Source organism: Pelophylax lessonae (genome assembly GCF_965119305.1).
Source record: "Pelophylax lessonae genome assembly, chromosome: 7".
NCBI classification, from domain to species: Eukaryota; Metazoa; Chordata; class Amphibia; order Anura; family Ranidae; genus Pelophylax; species Pelophylax lessonae.
In genome coordinates, this window is record NC_138774.1 from 40161981 (window position 1) to 40183675 (window position 21695).

At 45.7% G+C, this 21695-nt stretch overlaps 1 protein-coding gene across 1 annotated transcript in view; it reads left to right on the forward strand.

The window, feature by feature from the left end:
• Positions 1-545: 545 nt before the first annotated feature.
• The window catches only part of LOC309560440 (major histocompatibility complex class I-related gene protein-like), a gene marked incomplete at its 3' end in the record, with an annotated part of 41235 nt that continues 20085 nt past the window's right edge, over positions 546-21695 (forward strand). Inside the window, exons 1-2 of the mRNA XM_082264074.1 lie at positions 546-656; positions 15862-16122. Coding sequence (XP_082120200.1) covers positions 608-656; positions 15862-16122 — 310 coding nt within the window. The 5' untranslated portion in view covers positions 546-607. The remainder of the gene's footprint in view (positions 657-15861; positions 16123-21695) is intronic.

Consider the following 21695-nt stretch of genomic DNA (forward strand, 5'->3'; position numbering starts at 1 on the left):
AATGATGGCCTGCATTTTATTTATTTATTTCTTTTAGTCAATTGTCCAGAGCAGAGAATTTCCCTTTTTGTGAGCAATGGTAATGAATAACTGATCTGTATGACGTCCTTGAGTAGAGCTGTTACCGGATTCTCCAGTTAGACAGGTTAGATGGCGCTGAGAAATAAAAAATAAAAACATTTCCCTATTTCTGCTTTGAAGACTTTTTTGAGACACAAGATAGGACTAAGAAAGTGAAGAAGGTTTTATCTTGGTTATTATTCTACCTATTGATCTTGGCAAAGAACTAAACACATTTATCTGTAGGAATATTACCTGGAACCTGGAATATTACTGGTTATTTTGTGGGGTTTTTTTTGTGTTTATTTTTTAATAGAAAACTTTTATTTTGTGTTTTTTTAATGACTTCCAGTAACCGGCTGTTTTACCGTCCTTGAGTTATTTTGTTGGCTAAGCACAGAAATTACTGTCCTTCTAGCATTGGTGAGCCTGTCTTGGTTGAAGCTTGGGGGATTTTCATTTCTACGTCAGACCATTCTGAAATGTGGGGATTTCAAGGCACTGAAGACACGGTGTAAAGTTCATACAGGAATTTCTCTGCAGAAGAATGAAGATAATTCTACTCCTAATTTTAAAAGTGTCCGCTGTATTTTCTGGTGAGTGCCTTATTTATATTTATGGGGTCAGTACAGAGTATTTTTTTCTTTTACATTTTTTTTTTACAGCTCAAAAAAAAAAACATAAAAGGAACATTATAGGGACAGATTACATGGCTGTAGAAGGTATAGAAACTCATTGTTAATTATTTTATGACATTGTGATTTTAGCCTTTAATATGGAGTTGGTCCTTGTTTGAGACTTTAACCACTTAAGCCCCGGAAGATTTTACCCCCATTCCGACCAGGGGGTATTTTGCGATTCGGCACTGCGTGACTTTAACGGACAATTGCGCGGTCGTGCGACGCTGTACCTAAACGAATTTGGCGTCCTTTTTTTCCCACAAACAGAGCTTTCTTTTGGTGGTATTTGATCACCTGTGCGATTTTTTGATCACGCGCTATAAACAAAAACAGAGCGGCAATTTTGCAAAAATAGCAATATTTTTCACATTTTTTTTATATGAAATTCCCCAAAAAAAAATTTAAAAATCAAAATTTTTTTACTTTTTCGGCCAAGTTGTTTTATGCTACCTATGTTTGGTAAAAAAAATCGCAAAAAGCGTATTTTGATTGGTTTGCGCAAAAGTTATCGCGTTTACTAACAAAGGGAAAGATTTTTGTCATTTTTGTTGTTTTTTTTTTTAACGTGTAATGGCGGCGATCTGCGATTTTTTTTTGCGGTACTGCGACATTGGGGCGGACAGATCGGACCCTTGACTGACATTTTTGACACTTTTGGGGTTACCAGTGACATTTCTACAGTAATCAGTGCTATATATATGCACTGTTACTGTAAAAATACACTGGTAGTGAAGGGGTTAACTTTATTTGGGAGGGAGGGGCTGTGTGTATCCCTAGGGGCGTGCTTTCTACTGTGATTGGCTGGGGCTTGAGCTGTATGGACACTGATCAACGGATCTACATACTAGATCCGAGTGATCAGTATCCTAACAGCAAGGAGAATGACAGGCAGCTTGTTTACACAAGCTGCCTGACATTCTCCCTCTCCCCCGCCGATCGCCGAGTGACCGGCGGACATCGGGTCCGCCGGTCACACGCGCGGGGGGGTCCTTGACCACGCGGGAGCGGGAGCGCGCCTCCGGGGGCGCGCGCTCACTCCCTAGACCCTCACAAGCTAGTGACGTAGCCCTACGTCACTTTGCCTGTGAGGGGCTGACTGCCGACGTAGATCGGCGTTAGGCAGTCGGCAAGTGGTTAAGGCATGGGTCTTCCAACTATGGCCCTCCAGCTGTTCAGGAACTAAAAATCCCATCATGCCTAGTCATGTCTGTAAATGTCAGAGTTTTACAATGCTTCATGGGACGTGTAGTTCCGCAACAGCTGGAGGGCCGTAGTTTGAGGATCCCTGCTTTAACCTCTGATGTACTGTAGCAGGCAGCCGCTCCTGCGCATATCGCCGTAACTGTATGGCGGTCGCGAGCAGTAGGCTAGGAGGCGAGCACGAGGCGGCGCGCTCCCGCCCCTGCTTGCCGCCTGACATCCGCGACCGCTCCCCGATGACAGAGAAGAACGGTCAGCTGTTGTAAATACAGCTGACCGTTCTTCTCCCTGAAATGAACATAGAGCCCCTGTGATTCTTCTATATAGGATTACAGGTCTCTATGGTCATTCCACAAGCCCCGCCCACCACAGTTAGAATCACTCCCCTAGGCTCACATTGAACCCCTTGATCACCCACAATGTTAACCCCTTCCCTGCCAGTGTCATTATTGCAGTAACAGAGCATATTTTTAGCACTGATTACTGTAGTAATGTCACTGGTCCCCCCAAAAGTGTCAAAAATGTCAGTCAGGGGTCCGGTCTGTCCGCCGTAATGTGGCAGTCTCGCAAACAATTGCAGATCGCCGCCATTACTAGAAAAAAATAAAAATAAATAAAAATGACATAAATCTTTCCCGTAGTTAGTAGACGCAATAACTTTTGCACAAACCAATCAAAATACGCTTATTGCGATTTTTTTTTTTACCAAAAATATGTAGCAGAAAACAAATTGGCCTAAAATGTTAAAAAATTTTGATTTTTACATTTTTTTTTGAGAATGTTATATAGCAGAATGTGAAAAATAGATTTTTTTTTTTTTCAGAATTGTCGCTCTTTTTTTGTGTATAGCGCAAAAAATAAAAATCGCACAGATGATCAAATACCACCAAAAGAAAGCTCTCTTTGCGGGAAAAAATGACACAAATTTTGTTTGGGTACAGTGTCGCAGGACTGCGCAATTGTCAGTTAAAGTCACACAGTGCCTAGTTGAAAAAAGTGGCCTGGTCATTAAGGGGGCAAATCCTTCTGGTCTTAAAGTGGTTAAGGTTTTTTTCACATGGGTCAGATCTGTTTTTTCTCAGCAGGGGGGTCTGTCTACTGATCCCCTGCTGAGCTGAGCAGCCTAATGACAAGTCCCTGTCCGTCCTGCTAATGAAAAGTGGACACAGCCCGCTTCGCTCTATGGGCAGCCGGATGTAAATGGACCGGCTGTCTGTTTACTCCTGACTGCACTCCGATCCAACCAGACGGAGGGGAACAGATCTCTTTCCTTTTTTGCTGGATCACATCCAACCCAAGTCCATTTACATCCGACTGCCAATAGAGGAGAATGGAGGGTCTGATCAAGTCAGGCTGAAAAACGAACAGCCAGACCCAATCGGACCACTTGTGTTAAAGGGGTCTAACAGTCTCCTCTCTTCTAGACAAGGATTTACACAATATTTTGGAGTTTGTCTGTGGGATTTTGTGCCCATTCAACCAAAAGAACATATGTAAGATCAGGTTGGATAAGAAAACCTGGCTTTCAATAAGCATTCCAATTCATTCCATTGGTGTTCAGTAAGGTTGAGGTGAGGGATCTGTTCAGATCACTTTAGTTACTTCACCTCAAACTCACCAAACCATAGGGTTGATTTACTAAAGGCAAATCCACTGTGCACTACAAGTACACTGCAAGTGCACTTGGCAGTGAAATTGCTGTAGATCTGAGGGGAAGAACTGAAATGAGGGGAAGCTCTGCTGATTTCCATCAACCAATCATGTGCAAGCAAAAATGCTGTTTTTTATTTTCCTTGCATGTCCCCCTCAGATCTACAGCGACTGCACTGCCAAGTGCACTTGCAGTGCAATTGTAGTGCACAGTGGATTTGCCTTAAAGCAGTAGTATACTCCATTTTTTAACTTTCGCCTACAGGTAAGCCTATAATAAGGCCTATAAGGCGGCTTACCTGTAGGTAAAATTAATATCTCCTAAACCTGCACGGTTTAGGAGATATTCGCCCTGCATGCAGCTGCTGACACCAGCGGCGCATGCGCTCTGAAGGTCCGGCGGACCTTCAGAGCTCCTGGCCGGCTCCTTGCTGGAAAGTGAACTCCCGTGTCCATGCGTGGGAGTGATGTCATCACAACTCCGGCCACTCACAGCGCTGGAGCCGTCAGATCCGGAAGAGACAACAAGCGAAGATGTGGGCTGCCTCAGTGGTGTCTGGGCAACCGTGTCGGGGTTTCGTTCTAAGGTAAGTATTTCAATGCATACTAGCTCATTATGCCTTTGTCCTGCAGAGTTTGTTTGGGTTTTTTTGAGGATACAACCGCTTTAAGTGAAAAAAAAAAAAAAACATTTCTTAATAAAGTTGTGTTTGTATTCAGGAGTATATTCATGCTACAATAGAAAAGGACCTTCCCCAAACTGTTGGCACAAGATTGGAAGCGCAAAATTGTATCTATTATGATTTTTTTTTTTTGTTGGTCTTAACGCAAGTTTTAAACTTAACATAACTGTTGGAGCCACCACCCAGCAACACAGAATTTGTATATATTCCCCTATAGGATGTAAGGTGACTCAACAGCTTTTGCATGTATTGTCCTGCACTATTTTCACAGAATCTGTTATTGTCACTAAATCAAGTAGGTCAGGGGTCCCCAAGCCCCGGGCCGTGGACCGGTGCCGATCCGTGGCCTGTTGATGACTGAGCTGCATAGCAGGAGGTGAGTCGCAGATGCAGTCCTCACAGGGCTATCACAGACCGTGCTCACCACTCACCTCCTGCTGTGCGGCCATGCCCGTGTGTCCTCTCCCGACTCCTCCACCAGCCCAGCTGACTATGTCATCCAACCAGCAGGGCAAGAGGCAGGGAGAAGCTGAAGATCGGAATAGAGAGCTCCTCCCGTCCCCTGCTCTGTTGATAGGATGATAACATCAGGTGGTCAGGGGGAGCTGTGAGAGGACACAGACCAATCACAGCCCGGAGTCCTGTGCAGAGGAAGCAGAGGTTAGCGATGTGTGATGTTAGAGAGGAAAGGGGGGGGCAGACTGCAGGAGCACTGTGATGGAGGAAGCTGTGATTGCTGGGGGCACTGTAATGTAAAGGGGACTGCACTGTAAAGGGGACTGCAATATAAAGGACACTGTAATGTAAAGGGGACTGCACTGTAAATGGGCACTGTAATATAAAGGACACTGTAATGTAAAGGGGACTGCACTGTAAATGGGCACTGTAATATAAAGGGGCACTGTAATGTAAAGGAGACTGCACTGTAAAGGGGCACTGTAAAGTAAAGTGGGGCTGTGATGTGAAGGGGAACTGAGGGGACTTTGCTGTAAAGGGGGGCTGTGGTGTGATGGGATGGGGGGCTGAGAACATACTCCGTGAATATCCCATTACCTGACCCGTCCACCAAAATCCCCCTATCTACCCACAGCTGGTGGGAGGGGGACTCAGGCGATTTCCACAGTATAAGAATTGTTTTTCGGGTCTGAAATAGGGCACGACTAAGTGCGACCCTCATGGGTTCCTCTGAGATAATGTCACTAGCAGGCAAAATTTTGGGTCAAGGGGGTACATTAGATTGGAATACCCTATTAAGGGTACCCAGCACACCAATCCAGTATCCGTGGAGCTTGGGACACCAAAGGAGATGGATGAGGGCTCTGTGTCTGAATGGATACACAAAGCTGCAGCTCGGCTCGGGTGCCCCCATAGCAAGCTGCTTGCTGTGGGGGCACACAACAAGAGGGAGGGGCCAGGAGCAGTGAAGAGGGACCTGAGAAGAGGAGGATCGGGGCTACTCTGTGCAAATCCACTGCATAGAGCAGGTAAGCATAACCGATTTATTTAAGAAAAAAAAAATACTTTACAATCACTTTAAAGTATAAAGAATGATAACCTTTCATAATAATTCTGAGTTGTACACACAATAATGCAACAATTAACCAATAAAAATTAAAAAAGATTTACACACAGTAATGAAAATATCACAAGAGCTCTGCTTTACTGAATACTAAAAAATTTGAGAAAAACTGAAAAATCTCTGCAATAATCTGTCCAGGTATACTGCATCCTTGCTGATAATAAAATGGCACTGCAAGATGGTGAATATAAATTTGCCAATGTTACCCGCTGTCAGTACGTGCTAAGGATGGTTGCCAACCCCGCAACTTTTTTTACTGACAAACATGGAAAATTTACTGACAGAGCACATTTTTCTACTGACAGCCTTAAAGTGTTAATAAACCCAGGAACCTGCATTCACTATATCTGGTCTCCCACAGTACACAGAACATGGAAATGCAATTATTTTAGTAAATATAAACTGCTAAATACCTTTTCTCATCAGCAGTATATAGCAGTCTTCTGACTTCTATCAGCGTCCAGCCAAGCACTGGTTAAAGCTTGTAGGAGGAGTTTTCTGATTCTCCTATGAGACTGTATGACCCCTGATCCTCTGTCTGGACAGTAGTGATTGGCCCTGTGCTGATCACATGCAGAAAACAAAACCTCTCTAGCAATACACACCGAACTGAGCATGTGCAGCCTGACTCCATACACTCTGTGTTATCAGGAAATTATTAGGGGACAGTGGAAGAAGTGGAGGATCAGAGGAGACAGGATCAAACAGCCTTTTTGTACACAATGTGGAAGATTAACCCCTTGATTTCCACAGTGAGTATAACAAGCATGCTTTACTGCCAATACAAACTGATTTTACTGTTGTGGGTTTAGTAACACTTTAAAATGACAGAAACTCCTAATAGAGATTAAGTCAATTGATATTTAATACCCAGAACAAGTGAGCTACCTGGCTGTACAAGGAAAAACTCAAAACAGCTTGACAAAATATCCTGGGATACAGTTCTGCGATGCTTGCCATGATAAGTAGTAAGTTACACACACCATACAGAGTGCAGCAGTCAGCATAAGAAAACTGAATTGTTATCCCTGCAATGATATTTGGAGCAATCTATAGACTTTTATTTGGAATGGTGCTCTGCTCTCTATGCCTCTACTCTCTATAGTCACTCAATAGGCTCATTTACTCTCTATGGTCGCTCAATAGGCTCATTTACACTCTATGTTCGCTCAATAGGCTCATTTACACTCTATGGTCGCTCAATAGGCTCATTTACACTCTATGTTCGCTCAATAGGCTCATTTACACTCTATGGTCACTCAATAGGCTCATTTACACCTGAGGCTGGAGGGTGGTAAAAACAGGCAGCTGGGCTGGATTTAACAACCTCAATCACTCCCCATAAGCTGAAAAGGCAGCCAGATCAGTGTGTACACTTGCTTGGGCAGTGGCATGCAATGCAGGCGGTTGCATCATGGTAATGGAACATTTACAGGATTAAAACAAGAGGTGAGAAGGTGACAAATGACTCCGGAATTCGGTTTACTGCAGATCACTTTTCAGAGGTGTGGCAATGATAGCCACACATGTAAAAGGGAAATTGCATATTTCACATTATTAAAGTGGTTGTAAAAGCACAAGGTTTTTATCTTAACCACTTCCGGCCCACGCTATAGCCGAAGTACGGCTGCAGCGCGAACTCGAATTTCCGGTAGGCCGTCTTTCAACGGCCTCCCAGAAACAGGCTCCCCACGCGCTCCCGCGAGCGCGCATCGGGGAAAATCTGTGTCGGCCGTGTCCCTTGGACACAGCCAATCACAGATCGTGGTGAATGGCCAATCACAGCGGCCATTCACCACGTGATCGGGCCGTGCAATGAGAGATGATCTCATATGTAAACATATGAGATCATCTCTCATCGCCAGCGCTCCTTCCTCACACGGAGACTGCAGTGTGAGGAAGAGGAGAGCAGATCACCGGTAAGGGGACACAAAGGAATGTAATCAGGGCACTGATCACCAGTGCCCTGATTACAGAAGAGGGGAAAAAAATGCCACAACTGCCCACAGTGCCCCCCATCAGTGCCCACAGTCAGTGCCCATAGTGCTGCCAGTTAGTGCCCATCAGTGCCTGCTCATCTAGGCACTGATGGGCACTGACTAGCAGCACTATGGGCACTGATGGTGCTGCCCATCAGTGCCACCCCTCAGTATCCATCAGTGCCCATCAGTGCTGCCTCTGTGCCCATCAGTGCCCCCCGTCAGTGCCGCCTCTCAGTGCCCAGCAGTGCCATCTCTCAGTGCCCAGCAGTGCCGCCTATCAGTGCTCATCAGTGCCGCCTATCAGTGCCACCTATCAGTGCTCATCAGTGCGGCATATTAGTACCTCCTCATCATTGCCCATAAGTGCCACCTCATGAGTGCCCATAAGTGCCACCTCATCAGTGCCCATCAGTGCAGCCTATCAGTGCCCATCAGTGCCGCCTCATCAGCGCACATCAGTGAAGGAGAAAAAAATTATTTCGTTTCAAAATTTACTCACAGAAAATAAGAAAAACTTTTCTTTTTTTCAAAATTTTCTGTCTTTTTTCTTTTTTTTTTGTAAGAAATAAAAAAGCCAGAGGTAATTAAATACCACCAAAAGAAAGCTCTATTTGTGTGAAAAAAATGATAAAAATTTCATATGGGTACAGTGTAGCATGACCGCGCAATTGTCATTCAAAGTGTGAGAGCGCTGAAAGCTGAAAATTGGCCTGGGCAGGAAGGGGGTATAAGTGCCCAGTAGGCGAGTGGTTAATGCATTTAATGTATCAAAGAGGAAGTAAACACTCATAAAAAAAAAATGAGAACAAAAAAAAACCTGTAAAGAGAAAGGCATAATGAGCTAGTACATGTCCAGCCGCTCTGCTTTCTTGTTTGTGTCCTCCGGCTATCTGATTGGCCGGAGGCGTGATTACATCACTCCCGCGCACAGGGCTCTGAAGGAACAGCACGGGTGGCCGTTCCTTCAGAGCGCATGCGACAATGACGTCATCGGCTGCATGCACTGTAAATATCTCCTAAATGGTGCAAGTTTAGGAGATATTTATAGCACCTATAGGTAAGCCTTAATATAACCTTAATATAGGCTTACCTACAGGTAAAAGACTTTAAAGTGGGTTTACAACCACTTTAAGATAAAAGGCATTCTGTGTGTAGCAGCCCCCTTCAGCCCCCATAATACTTACCTGAGCCCCATCTCGATCCAGTGATGTTGCATGAGAGACGTGGCTGTCCGGGACTCTCCTTCCTCATTCTCCTTCAGCTCTCGCTGCTGTCATTTAAAGTCGGTGTGCCAATGAGGAGAGAGAGGGGGCGGGGCTGGGCCACAGCTCTGTATCTGAGTAGACACAGGCAGCTACGGCTCGGCTCGGGTGCCCCCATAGCAAGCTGCTTGCTGTGGGGGCACTCGGCAGGAGGGAGGGGCCAGGAGCACAGGAGGATCGGGGTTGCTCAGTGTAAAACCATTACACAGAGTAGGGTAAGTATAACATGTTTGTTTATTTTTAACTGAAAAAAATTAAGTGGATGATGTTCACATCATATATGCCGTGTAAACTCATGAATATATATATATATATGTAACATTTAATAAAATGATAGTAGATGAAGTCCAGTGTGACTGTCCCAACACAATGATTGCTTCACTGCTAGTGTTTAGCCCCTTTTACAGGTAGGTCAAATAGGCTTGTGAAACCACAAATTAGCTGGGATCCCTCCGATGAGAAGCTCCACTTCATTCCTCCATTAGAGAAGAAAACTCATAGATAAAATGACTCCACAGGAAGCAACATAATTAAGGGGTTTAGTTCACCTATAAAGGGGCAGCCCCATTTTTTCACAATTTGGCACCACACACTGGTATTGTATATATAATATGTGTCTAGGGCAGTGATAGCAAACCTTGGCACTCCAGATGTTTTGGAACTACATTTCCCATGATGCTCATGCACTCAGCAGTGTAGTTGAGCATCATGGGAAATATAGTTCCAAAACATCTGGCGTGCCAAGGTTCGCCATCACTGGTCCAGGGGGGATGTTTGACCATTCTTCCAGAAGCGCCTTTGTGAGGTCAGTCGCTGATATGGACGAGAAGGTCTGGCTCGCAGTCTGTGCGCTAATTCATCCCAAAGGTGTTCTATAGGGTTGAGGTGAGGACTCTGTGCAGGCCAATCAAGTTCCTCCACCTCAAACTCACTCATTGATGTCTTTATGGACCTTGCTTTGTGCACTGGTGTGCAGTCACGTTGGAACAGGAAGGGGCCGTCCCCAAACTGTTCCCACAAAGTTGGGAGCATGAAATTGTCCAAAATGTCTTGGTATGCTGACACCTTATGAGTTCCCTTCACTGGAACTAAGAGGCCAAGCTCAACCCCTGAAAAACAACCCCACACCATAATCCCCCCTCCACCAAATGATGTTGGAACACAAAGGGGCCAACCCAAAACTGTTCCCACAAAGTTGGGAACATGAAATTGTCCAAAATGTCTTGGTAGGCGATGCCTCAAGAGTTCCCTTCACTGGCTAAGCCCCTGAAAAATAACCCCACACCATAATCCCCCCTTCACCAAATAATTTGGACCAGAGCACAAACAAGCAAGTTTGAGGTGGAGGAACTTGACTGACCTGCACAGAGTCCTGACCTCAACGCAATAAAACACCTTTGGGATGAATACGAGCGGAGACTGCGAGCCAGGCCTTCCCGTCCAACATCAGTGCCTGAGCTCACAAATGCGCTTCTGGAAGAATGATCAAACATTCCCATAGACACTCCTAAACCTTGTGGACAGCCTTCCCAGAAGAGTTGAAGCTGTTGTAGCACTGCCCCCTAGAGGGCTGCTGGATATAACACTTTCTGGATCCCCCTGGGTTACCTGTGGCAACTGCTTGCAGAACTTATCACTTTAAGTCCTTGGCTCAGTCAGTCCTAGGCCAAACTGCCTTGGAAAAGTGTCCCGCTGTCATCAACTGCACGGTCAACATTTTTCTCCACAGCATCTTCCTGGCTATGATCTTGGAAAAGTGTCCCGCTGCCATTATTTGCATGGTCAACATTTTTCTGTATAGTACTTACACAAACATGGCCCCCGGCACACCGATCCACGTGCCCTGGGCCCTCATGTTCTCCGTCCACACTTCCACCATTTACTGTTAAGTAGACAGTCCTTGTAACTCTCTCTCCAACTCTCCCGCACATTTCTTCAGAGAACAAATTACAGTCCCAATCAAATCTATCCGTTGCCGCTGGCAACTATCACTGTGAAAAGGAAAATCGGGCCTGGTCATCAAGGGGGCAAATGGCTGACACCCGTCCACTGACTCTATCCCCTGGAGTGGTCCCCTTTCTGGACAGACCCCCGGGCAAGTTCCTCTGTACTCACAGACACTGTTTTCCCTGAGTCACCGTTGCTCCAACTCCTCCAGTCAGCTTTCCTGGACCTCTGGATTCAGCCACACACTCTGGTTCACCAGGCCGACCACCTGTGACCACCTTCCACAGCAACAGAAGGAGAGACAGCCGTCACCCTCCTTACAGGACCTGGCTTCCCGCCTGAAGACCCCTTGCCTCATGTGCCCTCGGATTTTATACCCTATCCCATGATGCACCTCTTCCGTGCCAAACCCATGGGATAGATATCAAAGCCTGTGTGTCATTGGCTGGGTTTCCTCCACTTTCCAATGTAACTCCCCATTGGATACAGTGGGGACACTCCCTCAGCCCACATGAATCACACATTGAACACATAGAGCAGGCCTAACTATAAATCCTGCTCCCTGATAAGCAGGAAGCACATAACTTTGCCTGTTGTTCTGCTGATAAGCAGCCAGAGCCAAAAACTATACTGCCTATAAAACTATACTGCCTATCTAGCACCTGACTAGGAGGGGGCTACACTGTTATAGCTGCATAGGGTGGGCCAACTCAATATTGAACCCTATGGACTGATAGGGGGATGTTATTAAAGTTCATGTGTGTGTAAAGGCAGGCGTACCAATACTTTTGGTTATAGTGCACAATATTATTCAGTTAATATTTTTTTATTGAAAGAAAGAAATGGCATTGTAATGTAATACTTTTGGTAATATAGTGTGTGTATATATATATGTATATATATATATATATATACACACACACACACACACACACACACACACATATATATATATACACATACGTGTGTGTATGTATTATACTTACCTGCTCTGTGCTCTCCTGCTTTGTGGTTTTGCATAAAGTGGCCCCACTCCTCCTCTTTTGACTGCTCCTGCCAGTGCTCCTGGCTCCTCCTCTCCTCCGTTTGCCACCATAGGAATCCGCTTCTTAAGGCTGCACAAGTGCGGGCTTTATCGCAAGCCACACTGTGTTTGTCTATTGCAGAGATGTATAGTAGCTAAGTAGAACTACTTCACTACCGTACTTAAGTACTGAAAGGCGGTATCTGTACTTTCCTAGAGTAGAATTTTTTTCTCCTACTTCCACTTTTACTTCACTACATTTTTTCGATGATTTCAATACTTCTACTCCGCTACTTTTTTTTTTGTGCTGCATAGTTACTCGTTACAATTATAAAAATTACCACTGCCAGAACAGTAGATGGCAGGCTTCATGAAGCTCAAAACATGCGTATTATCAGCGCATACGAAAATAAAAGCTACTGTATGTATAAATAAAAGCTGCATTTGAAATAATAAAAAACAATATGATGTTCAAACTTTTGACTTCTTTCTTTAAAAACGACATAACACAGTACTTGTACTTTTACTTTCAGCACTTGAGTAGCAATTTTTATTTCAAAACTACTGGTGCTTTTACTTTCAGTACTTGAGTAGCAAAATTTTTTTTAAAAACTACTTGCAATACTCAAGTACAAAAAATGTTGAATACTTTAGTACTTCTACTCAAGTCACTTTTTGATCGAGCACTTCCACTTCTACTCAAGTCACTTTTTGATCGAGCACTTGTACTTTTACTCAAGTATCGGTTTCGAGTACTTTATACAACTCTGGTCTATTGGCACACACAGTGTGGCTCGCCCCTGCGGCCTGCTCCCCCCTGGTCAATCGCTTAGTGACCACAGAGAGATTGCTCACTGGATTTGATTGACATCAGCAGGAATTAATGGCTTCCTCTGCTCTCGCGTCCAGTGAGGAGGTAGAGAAAGAGAAAGAGAAGTGCTACTGCTCTTGAGCACAGCACTGGATGGAGATCAAGCTCAGGTAAGTATTTTGAGGGGCTGATGGGGAGCTGCACATAAAAGTTTTTTTCTACCTTATTGCAGAAAATGCAGTAAGGTAAAAAAAAAAAAAAAAGCAAAAAAAAAAAAAATGGAAGCCTTTACACCCACTTTAACCACTTCAGCCCCGGAAGGTTTTACCCCCCTTAATGACCAGGCCCTATTTTGCGATTCGCACTGCGTTACTTTAACGGACAATTGTGCGGTCGTGCGGCGCTGTATCCAAATAAAATTGATGTCCTTTTTTTCCCCACAAATAGAGCTTTCTTTTGGTGGTATTTGATCACCTGTGCAGTTTTTAGATTTTGCGCTATAAACAAAAGAAAGAGCGGAAATTTTGAAAAAAAACGCCATATTTCTTACTTTCTGCTATAAAACATTCCCAATAAAAAAATTTAAAAATGTAATTTTTTTATCAGTTTAGGCCAATTTGTATTCTGCTATATATTTTTGGTAAAAAAAAAAAAACCCAAAAAGCATATTTTAATTGGTTTGCGCAAAAGTTATAGCGTCTACTAACTAAGGGAAAGATTTATGTAATTTTTATTGTTATTTTTTTACTAGTAATGGTGGCGATCTGTGATTTTTTGCGGGACTGCGACATTGCGGCGGACAGATTGGACCCCTAACTGACATTTTTGACACTTTTGAGGGAACCAGTGACATTACTACAGTAATCAGTGCTAAAAATATGCACTGTTACTGTAATAATGACACTGCCAGGGAAGGGGTTAATACTGTTGGTGATCAAGGAGTTAAATGTAAGCCTAGGGGAGTTATTCTAACTGTGGGGGGGGGGGCGGCTTGTGAAATGATTACAGAGACATGCGATCCTATATAGCAGGATCACATGAGCTCTGTGATCATTGCAGGGAGAAGGACAGACGGCTGTGTTTCCACCAGCTACCCATCCTTCTCTCTCAGCGGGGAGAGATCGCCGGCGTCAGGCGCCGGCTTCCCCGCTGACGATCGGGGGGGGGGGGGGGCAGGAGCGTGCCGGCGGTGGCGAGTGCTCACCCCCTAGCTCCTCCCATGCAAATGACGTACCGATATGTGGTTTTGCCTGGGAGAGCCACTCTGCCGACGTATATATATATATATATATATATATATATATATATATACAGTATACAGTCGGCAAGTGGTTAAAGTGCAGTTTGGGGAAGATTTCCTTCCACTTCCTGTCACAGTGGCAAAACAGGAAGTTACATCATCTCTCCAAAAGGATCAAGCATAGAAATAACATCTCTCATAATATGTTTTGGCTGGAATTCTAAAAAAAAAAATCTGATAATTGTGTGCTCTAGATGGCGGCTTTAAGTGTCACAACTTTGGTGAGCTTTAACTACTTGCCTACTGGGCACTTTCATCCCCTTCCAGACCAATTTTCAGCTTTCATCGCTGTCACACTTTGAATGACAATTGCGCAGTCATGCAACACTGAACACATAGAACTTTTATCATTTTTTCACACAAATAGAGCTTTCTTTTGGTGGTATTCAATCACCACTGGGTTTTTTATTTTTTGCTAAACAAACAAAATAAAAATAAAAAAAAATAAAAATTCATAGTTTGTTATAAAATTTTGCAAACAGGTAATGTTTCTCCTTCACTGATGTGCACTGATGAGGCTGCACTGATGGGCACTGATAGGCTGCACTGATGGGCTCTAATGAGCTGCACTGATGGGCACTGATATGCGGCACTGAGGAGGCAGCACTGGTAGGCACTGATCAGGAGGCATTGATGAGGCTGCACTGATAGGTGGCTCTGATAGGTGGAACTGAAGGGTACTGAGAGGTGGGCACTGATAGGCAGGACTGATAGGCTGCACTGATGGATACTAAAAGGTGGCACTGATGAGCACTGATTGGCAGTACTAAAGGGCACTGATAGATGGCGCTGCTGGGCACTGATTAGCAGCACTAGTGGGCAATATTGAGACAGATGTCCCTTTAAAGAGGAAGTAAACCCTCCTCTGCAAGTTGTACCTATAGGTGATCCTATGATAAGGCTTACCTATAGGTACTGTAAATATCTCCTAAACATGTACCGTTTAGGAGATATTTACCTTACATGCAGCCAGTGACGTTATTGGCGCATGCGCTCTGAAGGAATGGGCGCTGGTGCCGTTCCTTCAGAGCTCCGTGACGTGACCGTCGCGGGAGTGACATCACCGCGGCTCCGGCCAATCAGATGGCCGGATGCCGTGATCCCGGAAGACGGGCGACTGAACATGTCGCCCGTCATAGAGGTAAGCGGGCGGCACAGCGGGGGCTCGTTCTAAGGTAAGTATTTCATAATGAGCTAGTATGCGGTGCATACTAGCTCATTATGTGTTTCTCTTTCAGGGTGAAAAAAAAAAATCGGGTTTACAACCTCTTTAACAGAAGTCAGTTTTTTTGGCTCTCTTGTTTTATTCTCCTGCTGTGAGCGTGAGGAAAGAAATGACGATAAACGGTCTCTTTTTACATCCTGTGATCAGTTGTCATTGGCTGACAGCTGATCACAGGGTAAAGGGCTGCTGTGATTGACCCTTTACCCCAATCTTTGATCAGGTGAGTCCTAAGGACTGTGTGAGCATGCGCACGGGAGGACGTCCATGTATGCCCTCCCGGCATTGTAAGCCCGTGCTGTAGCCGTCTTTCGGCCATAGCGTGGGCAGGAATTGGTTGACAGCATTGATCTCTCTCCATATTTGTGAACAAAGAAGTTTTCATTTTTCATTTTGGCATATTTTATAACTTTTTCTTTGAGTTCTATCCCCTATAAAAAATGTCTCTCTTTATTCCTCAGAAAGTCACTCACTCAAGTATTATATCACCGGAGTCTCCTCTCCGGGATCCGGACTGCCTGAGTACTCTGTAGTTGGATATGTGGATGATAAGGAGATAGAGAATTATAACAGTGACACCCGGCAGTTCCTTCCCAAGACTGAGTGGATGAAGAAACTGGAACCTGAATACTGGGAGAGAGGCACAACTCTGAATCGAAAACAGGAGCCTATCTTCAAGCAAAATGTGCGGATAGCAATGAGCCGATTCAACCAGACCGAAGGTCAGTTAAGATTTTATTTTAAAACTTTATGAGTAAAAAAGATTTTATTTTTATCTTTGAAGGCCAACTATGGTGTATTTCAAACTATAATATGCTATAACACAAGCCTTCTTTGTCTCATTCTCTTTATTTCCTACGTGCAAGAGCAAAGTCCTCCTAGAGACTTTGTCTGGTAGGGAAGGGTGAGAACCCTTGTCAGGTTATACTGCTATCTGCAACTTGATCTGGTAATGGTAACCAGACAGTAAGGGTCCTTTGACACGAACAATCCGATCCGATCCGCCTGTAAGTTTTTTAGGTGGACCTGATTGGATCCTCCATGCATCCTTATGGGGCAGCCAATGTCAGCGGAGACATGTCCGCTGACACCCGCTGCTATCGGGTTCCGATCCTGTCCGTGAAATCCGGACGGATGGAAACCCTATTTTCCATCCGTCCAGCGGATCGGATGAGAACTGACAGGCGGTCATTTCTCATCCGATTCCCCCATGGAGGACAGTGAGGATTTGACTGCTCCGTCTCCGCACACAGAGCGGAGATGGAGCTGTCACCTCCCTGCTCAGCAGGGATCGGCGGATCGACCCCCCGCTGAGCAGAGAACGGACCGCGTTAGACAGCGGATAGTGTGAAATTACCCTAAGTGTAGGAAAATCTGCAACATGGACAGAGACAACATAAATAAGCTGACAGTGGTTTTGGCCTTACCCTACTCTACTAAAAAAAATATCTTACCATTCTCACTTCTTGCCTGGTGAAACCAATGTCAGAAGAACCGGAAATAAAAAATGGAAGGGTTTCTATACCTTCCACACTCTATTCAAATAGGAAAGTTTGTTATTCACTGATACATTTTTGATAAAGCCTAAACCTGAAAAAAAATATTTCCTAGTTCTAGATATTTCTCTCTGACCCCACTGGAGAAATTTTCTGTGTCTGTATTGCCCATAGAGGTGTAGCACCCTCCTAGGTAGGCATACCTCCCAACTTTTGAACTTCGCAATGAGGGACACTGAAAGAGAAACAAAACCTGCGGCGTGCTGCAAATTGTGGGTGTGGCCAATTGCTTAGCCATGGGAGGGGCTTAAGGGATAGGGTAAACAAAACCCAGACTTCCTAGTACTCATAAAATATGCTTTGGTTGCTCAGCCTACCTTAAAGAAGAACTTCATTAACCGCTTGCCGACTGCTCACAGTATATTTACTGCGGCAGTCGGCCCCTCACAGGCAGAGTGACGTAGGTCTACGTCGCTCGCCTGTGAGGCTCTGGGGAGCGAGAGCGCGCCCGCGGAGGCGCGCTCCCGCTCCCGCGCAGTCACGGACCCCCCCGCGCGTGTGACCAGCGGACCCGATGTCCGCCGGTCACTCGGCGATCGGCGGGGGAGAGGGAGAATGTCAGGCAGCTTGTGTAAACAAGTGACCTGTCATTCTCCTAGCTGTAAAGACACTGATCACTCGGATCTAGTATGTAGATCCGTTGATCAGTGTCCTTACAGCTCAAGCCACAGCCAATCACAGTAGAAAGCACGCCCCTAGGGACACACACAGCCCCTCCCTCCCAAATAAAGTTAACCCCTTCACTACCAGTGTATTTTTACAGTAACAGTGCATATGTATAGCACTGATTACTGTAGAAATGTCACTGGTAACCCCAAAAGTGTCAAAAATGTCAGTCAAGGGTCCGATCTGTCCGCCCCAATGTCGCAGTACCGCAAAAAAAATCGCAGATCGCCGCCATTACACGTTAAAAAAAAAAACACCAAAAATGACAGAAATCTTTCCCTTTGTTAGTAAACGCGATAACTTTTGCGCAAACCAATCAAAATATGCTTTTTGCGATTTTTTTTTACCAAACATAGGTAGCATAAAACAAATTGGCCGAAAATTTAAAAAAAATTTGATTTTTACATTTTTTTTGAGGAATTTCATATAAAAAAATGTGAAAAATATTGTTATTTTTGCAAAATGTACGCTTTTTTTTTGTTTATAGCGCAAAAAGTAAAAATCGCACGGGTGATCAAATACCACCAAAAGAAAGCTCTGTTTGTGGGAAAAAAAGGAAGCCAAATTTGTTTAGATACAGCGTCGCACGACCGCGCAATTGTCTGTTAAAGTCACGCAGTGCCGAATCGCAAAATACCCCCTGGTCGTTTAGCAGGAAAATCCTCCGGGGCTTAAGTGGTTAAAATAGTCAGAGACTGCATAGCAACCAGCAACTGTTGCGACAATGAAGACTTTGGTGAGAAGTATATAATGTACAGATGTATAATGTGTAATGTACAGAATGTAGGAGACAGGAGTGTGTAATGTACAGGAGACAGGAGTATGTAATGTACAGAATGTAGGAGACAGGAGTATGTAATGTACAGAATGCAGGGGTCGGACTCTGCACCATCCACCCCCCCCAGCTCTATACACCCCAAATGCCCACCCAGCTCCATACACCCCCCCATCCACCCCAAATGCCCCCAGAAGCTCTATCCACCTCAAATGCCCACCCTAGCTCCATCCACCCCAAATGCCCACCCTAGCACTATCTATCCCAAACACCCATCCAACCTCCAAACACTCCAAATGCCCACCCCAGCTCCATCCACACCCCCCCCCATCCAGCTCCATTCACCCCATATGCCCACCCCAGCTCCATCCAACCCAAATGCCCCCTTTTGGGGGGCGCAAACAGAAAAATGTAATAGGCGTTGCTTTGCGGCAAAAAACGCTGTAAAAAATTGCGTGACTTTGAGGTCACAAAAGTGTGAAAGGGGCCTTCAGTAATCAAGGTAGAGTGTGCCCCCTTCAATGCAGAGTGACCAGCGTGCCCCCTTTCAATACAGAGAGACCAACGTGCCCCCTTTCAATATAGAGAGACCAGTGTGCCCCCTTTCAATGCAGAGAGACCAGCGTGCCCCCTTCAATGCAGAATGACCAGCTTGCCCCTTTCAATGCAGAATGACCAGCGTGCCCCCTTTCAATGAAGAGTGACCAGCGTGCCGTGCCCCCATTCAATGCAGAGTGACCAGCGTGCCCCCTTTAAATGCAGAATGGCCAGCGTGCCCCCTTTCAATGCAGAATGACCAGTGTGCCCCCTTTCAATGCAGAATGACCAGCGTGCCGTGCCCCCTTTCAATGCAGAGAGACCAGCGTGCCCCCTTTCAATGCAGAGAGACCAGCGTGCCCCCTTTCAATGCAGAGAGACCAGCGTGCCCCCTTTCAATGCAGAATAACCAGTGTGACCCCTTTCAATGCAGAATAACTAGCGTGACCCCTTTTAATGCAGAGTGATCAGCCTCTGGCTCTAATCAGGTGATTCAGAAAAAAAAACACCCACTGAACTCCATGCGTCCGGCGCCCCGCATGTAGATTAGGGGGCCGAACGGATGGATAGGGGGGGCGGCACCCCTGCCCCCTCAACGCACCGGCCGCCACGCTACAGGAGAGCTATAACTTCTTCACCCCCCCCCCCCCCCCACACACACACACACACACAGCCCTCTCTCCTCTGCCCTCATCACTTTTCTGTAACTGACTCTTCTATCCACTGCAGTCACAGCTTCCTTTACCCTTTCAGTGCACTAAGTACACACTCATTTTTGGCTCCTGAATTCCTCCAGCAGGTAGGAGATAAGGATTAGGCTGCAGCTCACCCCCCTCCTCCCCTTGAACATGCTGCAGTCAGCCAGTCCAGCACTTGTCCCGATTCTAGTGCAGAGCAGGGAAGATGATGAAAGAGCCGTGAGAGAGATTTTTACTTTCATTTTCAGCTAGTGAAGTAGTGCAAGGCTAACTGACACTGAAAACAACACTGAGGAGGGAAATAGAGAAGTGATTCTGACCTTTTGCAGCTTTGTCCCAGCGCTCTTTTCTTGTACACTGCTTGCCTGAAAAAGGGGGCGGGTCTGGGTAGCAGTCCCGCCCATACCCGACATCACAGTTTAGTTTTGACAGCTGAAGTCTGTTATTGTGGCTGCACAGGGCACACCTTGCTGGCTTGTCTGCCAATCCCACCCTATGCTGGATGTTCACACTGCTGCCTGCAGGTCCTATTGAGGTAAATGTTATAATCACCAGGATTACCTGCAGTATTAATGCGGGACAACAGCCTGTACAGCGGGACACAGGTCTGAATGCGGGAAAGTCCCGCCCAATCCGGGACGATTGAGAGGTATGTAGGTAGGTGCTAGGTAAAGCATAGAGTGGCCCTGTCTGCTTATCAGGAGGGGCTAATATGTTACGTTAGCCTGTCACATGCTTCCAGGTGTGACCTGTTGAGTCTGGGGAGTCTCCCTACTGTATCCAATAAGGGACCTTGTTGGACAGTGGAGGAAACCTAGCCAATAGCACACCAGGGTTTAAGACTGTCCCAGTGGGTGGGCATTGCTGCAATGCATCCTGGGATTGGGAATAAATCCTGAGGGGGCATGTGACAGGGTGTCTTTTGGCGGGAGCAAAGTCCCAGGAGGAGGTGGACGGCTGTCTCTCATCCTGCTGAAGTGAGGAAGGTGGTCCAGGCAGTCGGCCTAGGGACCAGGAGTTGAGCTTTGCTGCAGAGGATCCAGTGTGTGCTGACCAAGTGGAGCTGCTGGGCAGAATACTTCTTTGGAAAACAGTGTCGTGAGTACTTAAGGATCTGCCCAGTGGTCTGCCTTAGAGAGTGGACCACTCCAGAGAGGTCAAGGGGATCAGAAAGTCAGCTAACTCAGAGTGTTAAGGAAAAGGGGGTGCCAAGTTGTCAAGCCCTGAAGATTAGGGGTAAAGGGGGGCGCCAGGAAGGGCCCTGAAGTTTCAGCAATACAGTCTACCTTAAAGAGGAAGTAAACCCTCCTCTGCAAGTTGTACCTATAGGTAAGCCTATAATAAGGCTAACCTATAGGTACTGTAAATATCTCCTAAACATGTACCGTTTAGGAGATATTTACCTTACATGCAGCCAGTGACGTCACTGGCGCATGCGCTCTGAAGGAACGGCCGCTGGTGCCGTTCCTTCAGAGCCCCGTGCCGTGACCGTCGGGTCCCGCGCGTGTGCACGGGAGTGACGTCACCACGGCTCCGGCCAATCAGATGGCCGGATGCCGCGATCCCGGAAGATCATAGAGGTAAGCGGGCGGCACGGCGGGGGCTCGTTGTAAGGTAAGTATTTCATAACAAGCTAGTATGCGATGCATACTAGCTCATTATGTGTTTCTCTTTCAGGGTTAAAAAAAATAGGGTTTACAACCTCTTTAAAGATTAGCTACCTCAGGAAAGGAATACCTCAGGAAGCTTTAAGGACTCGTTCACAGCTGAGGGCAAAGTGAATTAGCGGCCTAGCCGTGACTAGCTCAACATAGCGTTAATCAGCATTTTTCTGGATCGTCCCAGCCTATTGTGCATAGTTCAGTTCAGTTGGAGTATCCCACTCATCCCTTCTCCTATCCAAGTTCTCAATAAAACATAAAAATCAAAGAAACTGGACTGGTCCTTGTCTGAGGTAAAAACACTTGGAAACATGTCAGAATTTTCTACTGCTGATAATGGTAACCCAGGGGAACCCGACTTCAGCAGCTCCCATGGGAGTAGTGCTACATAGGAAAAAGGGA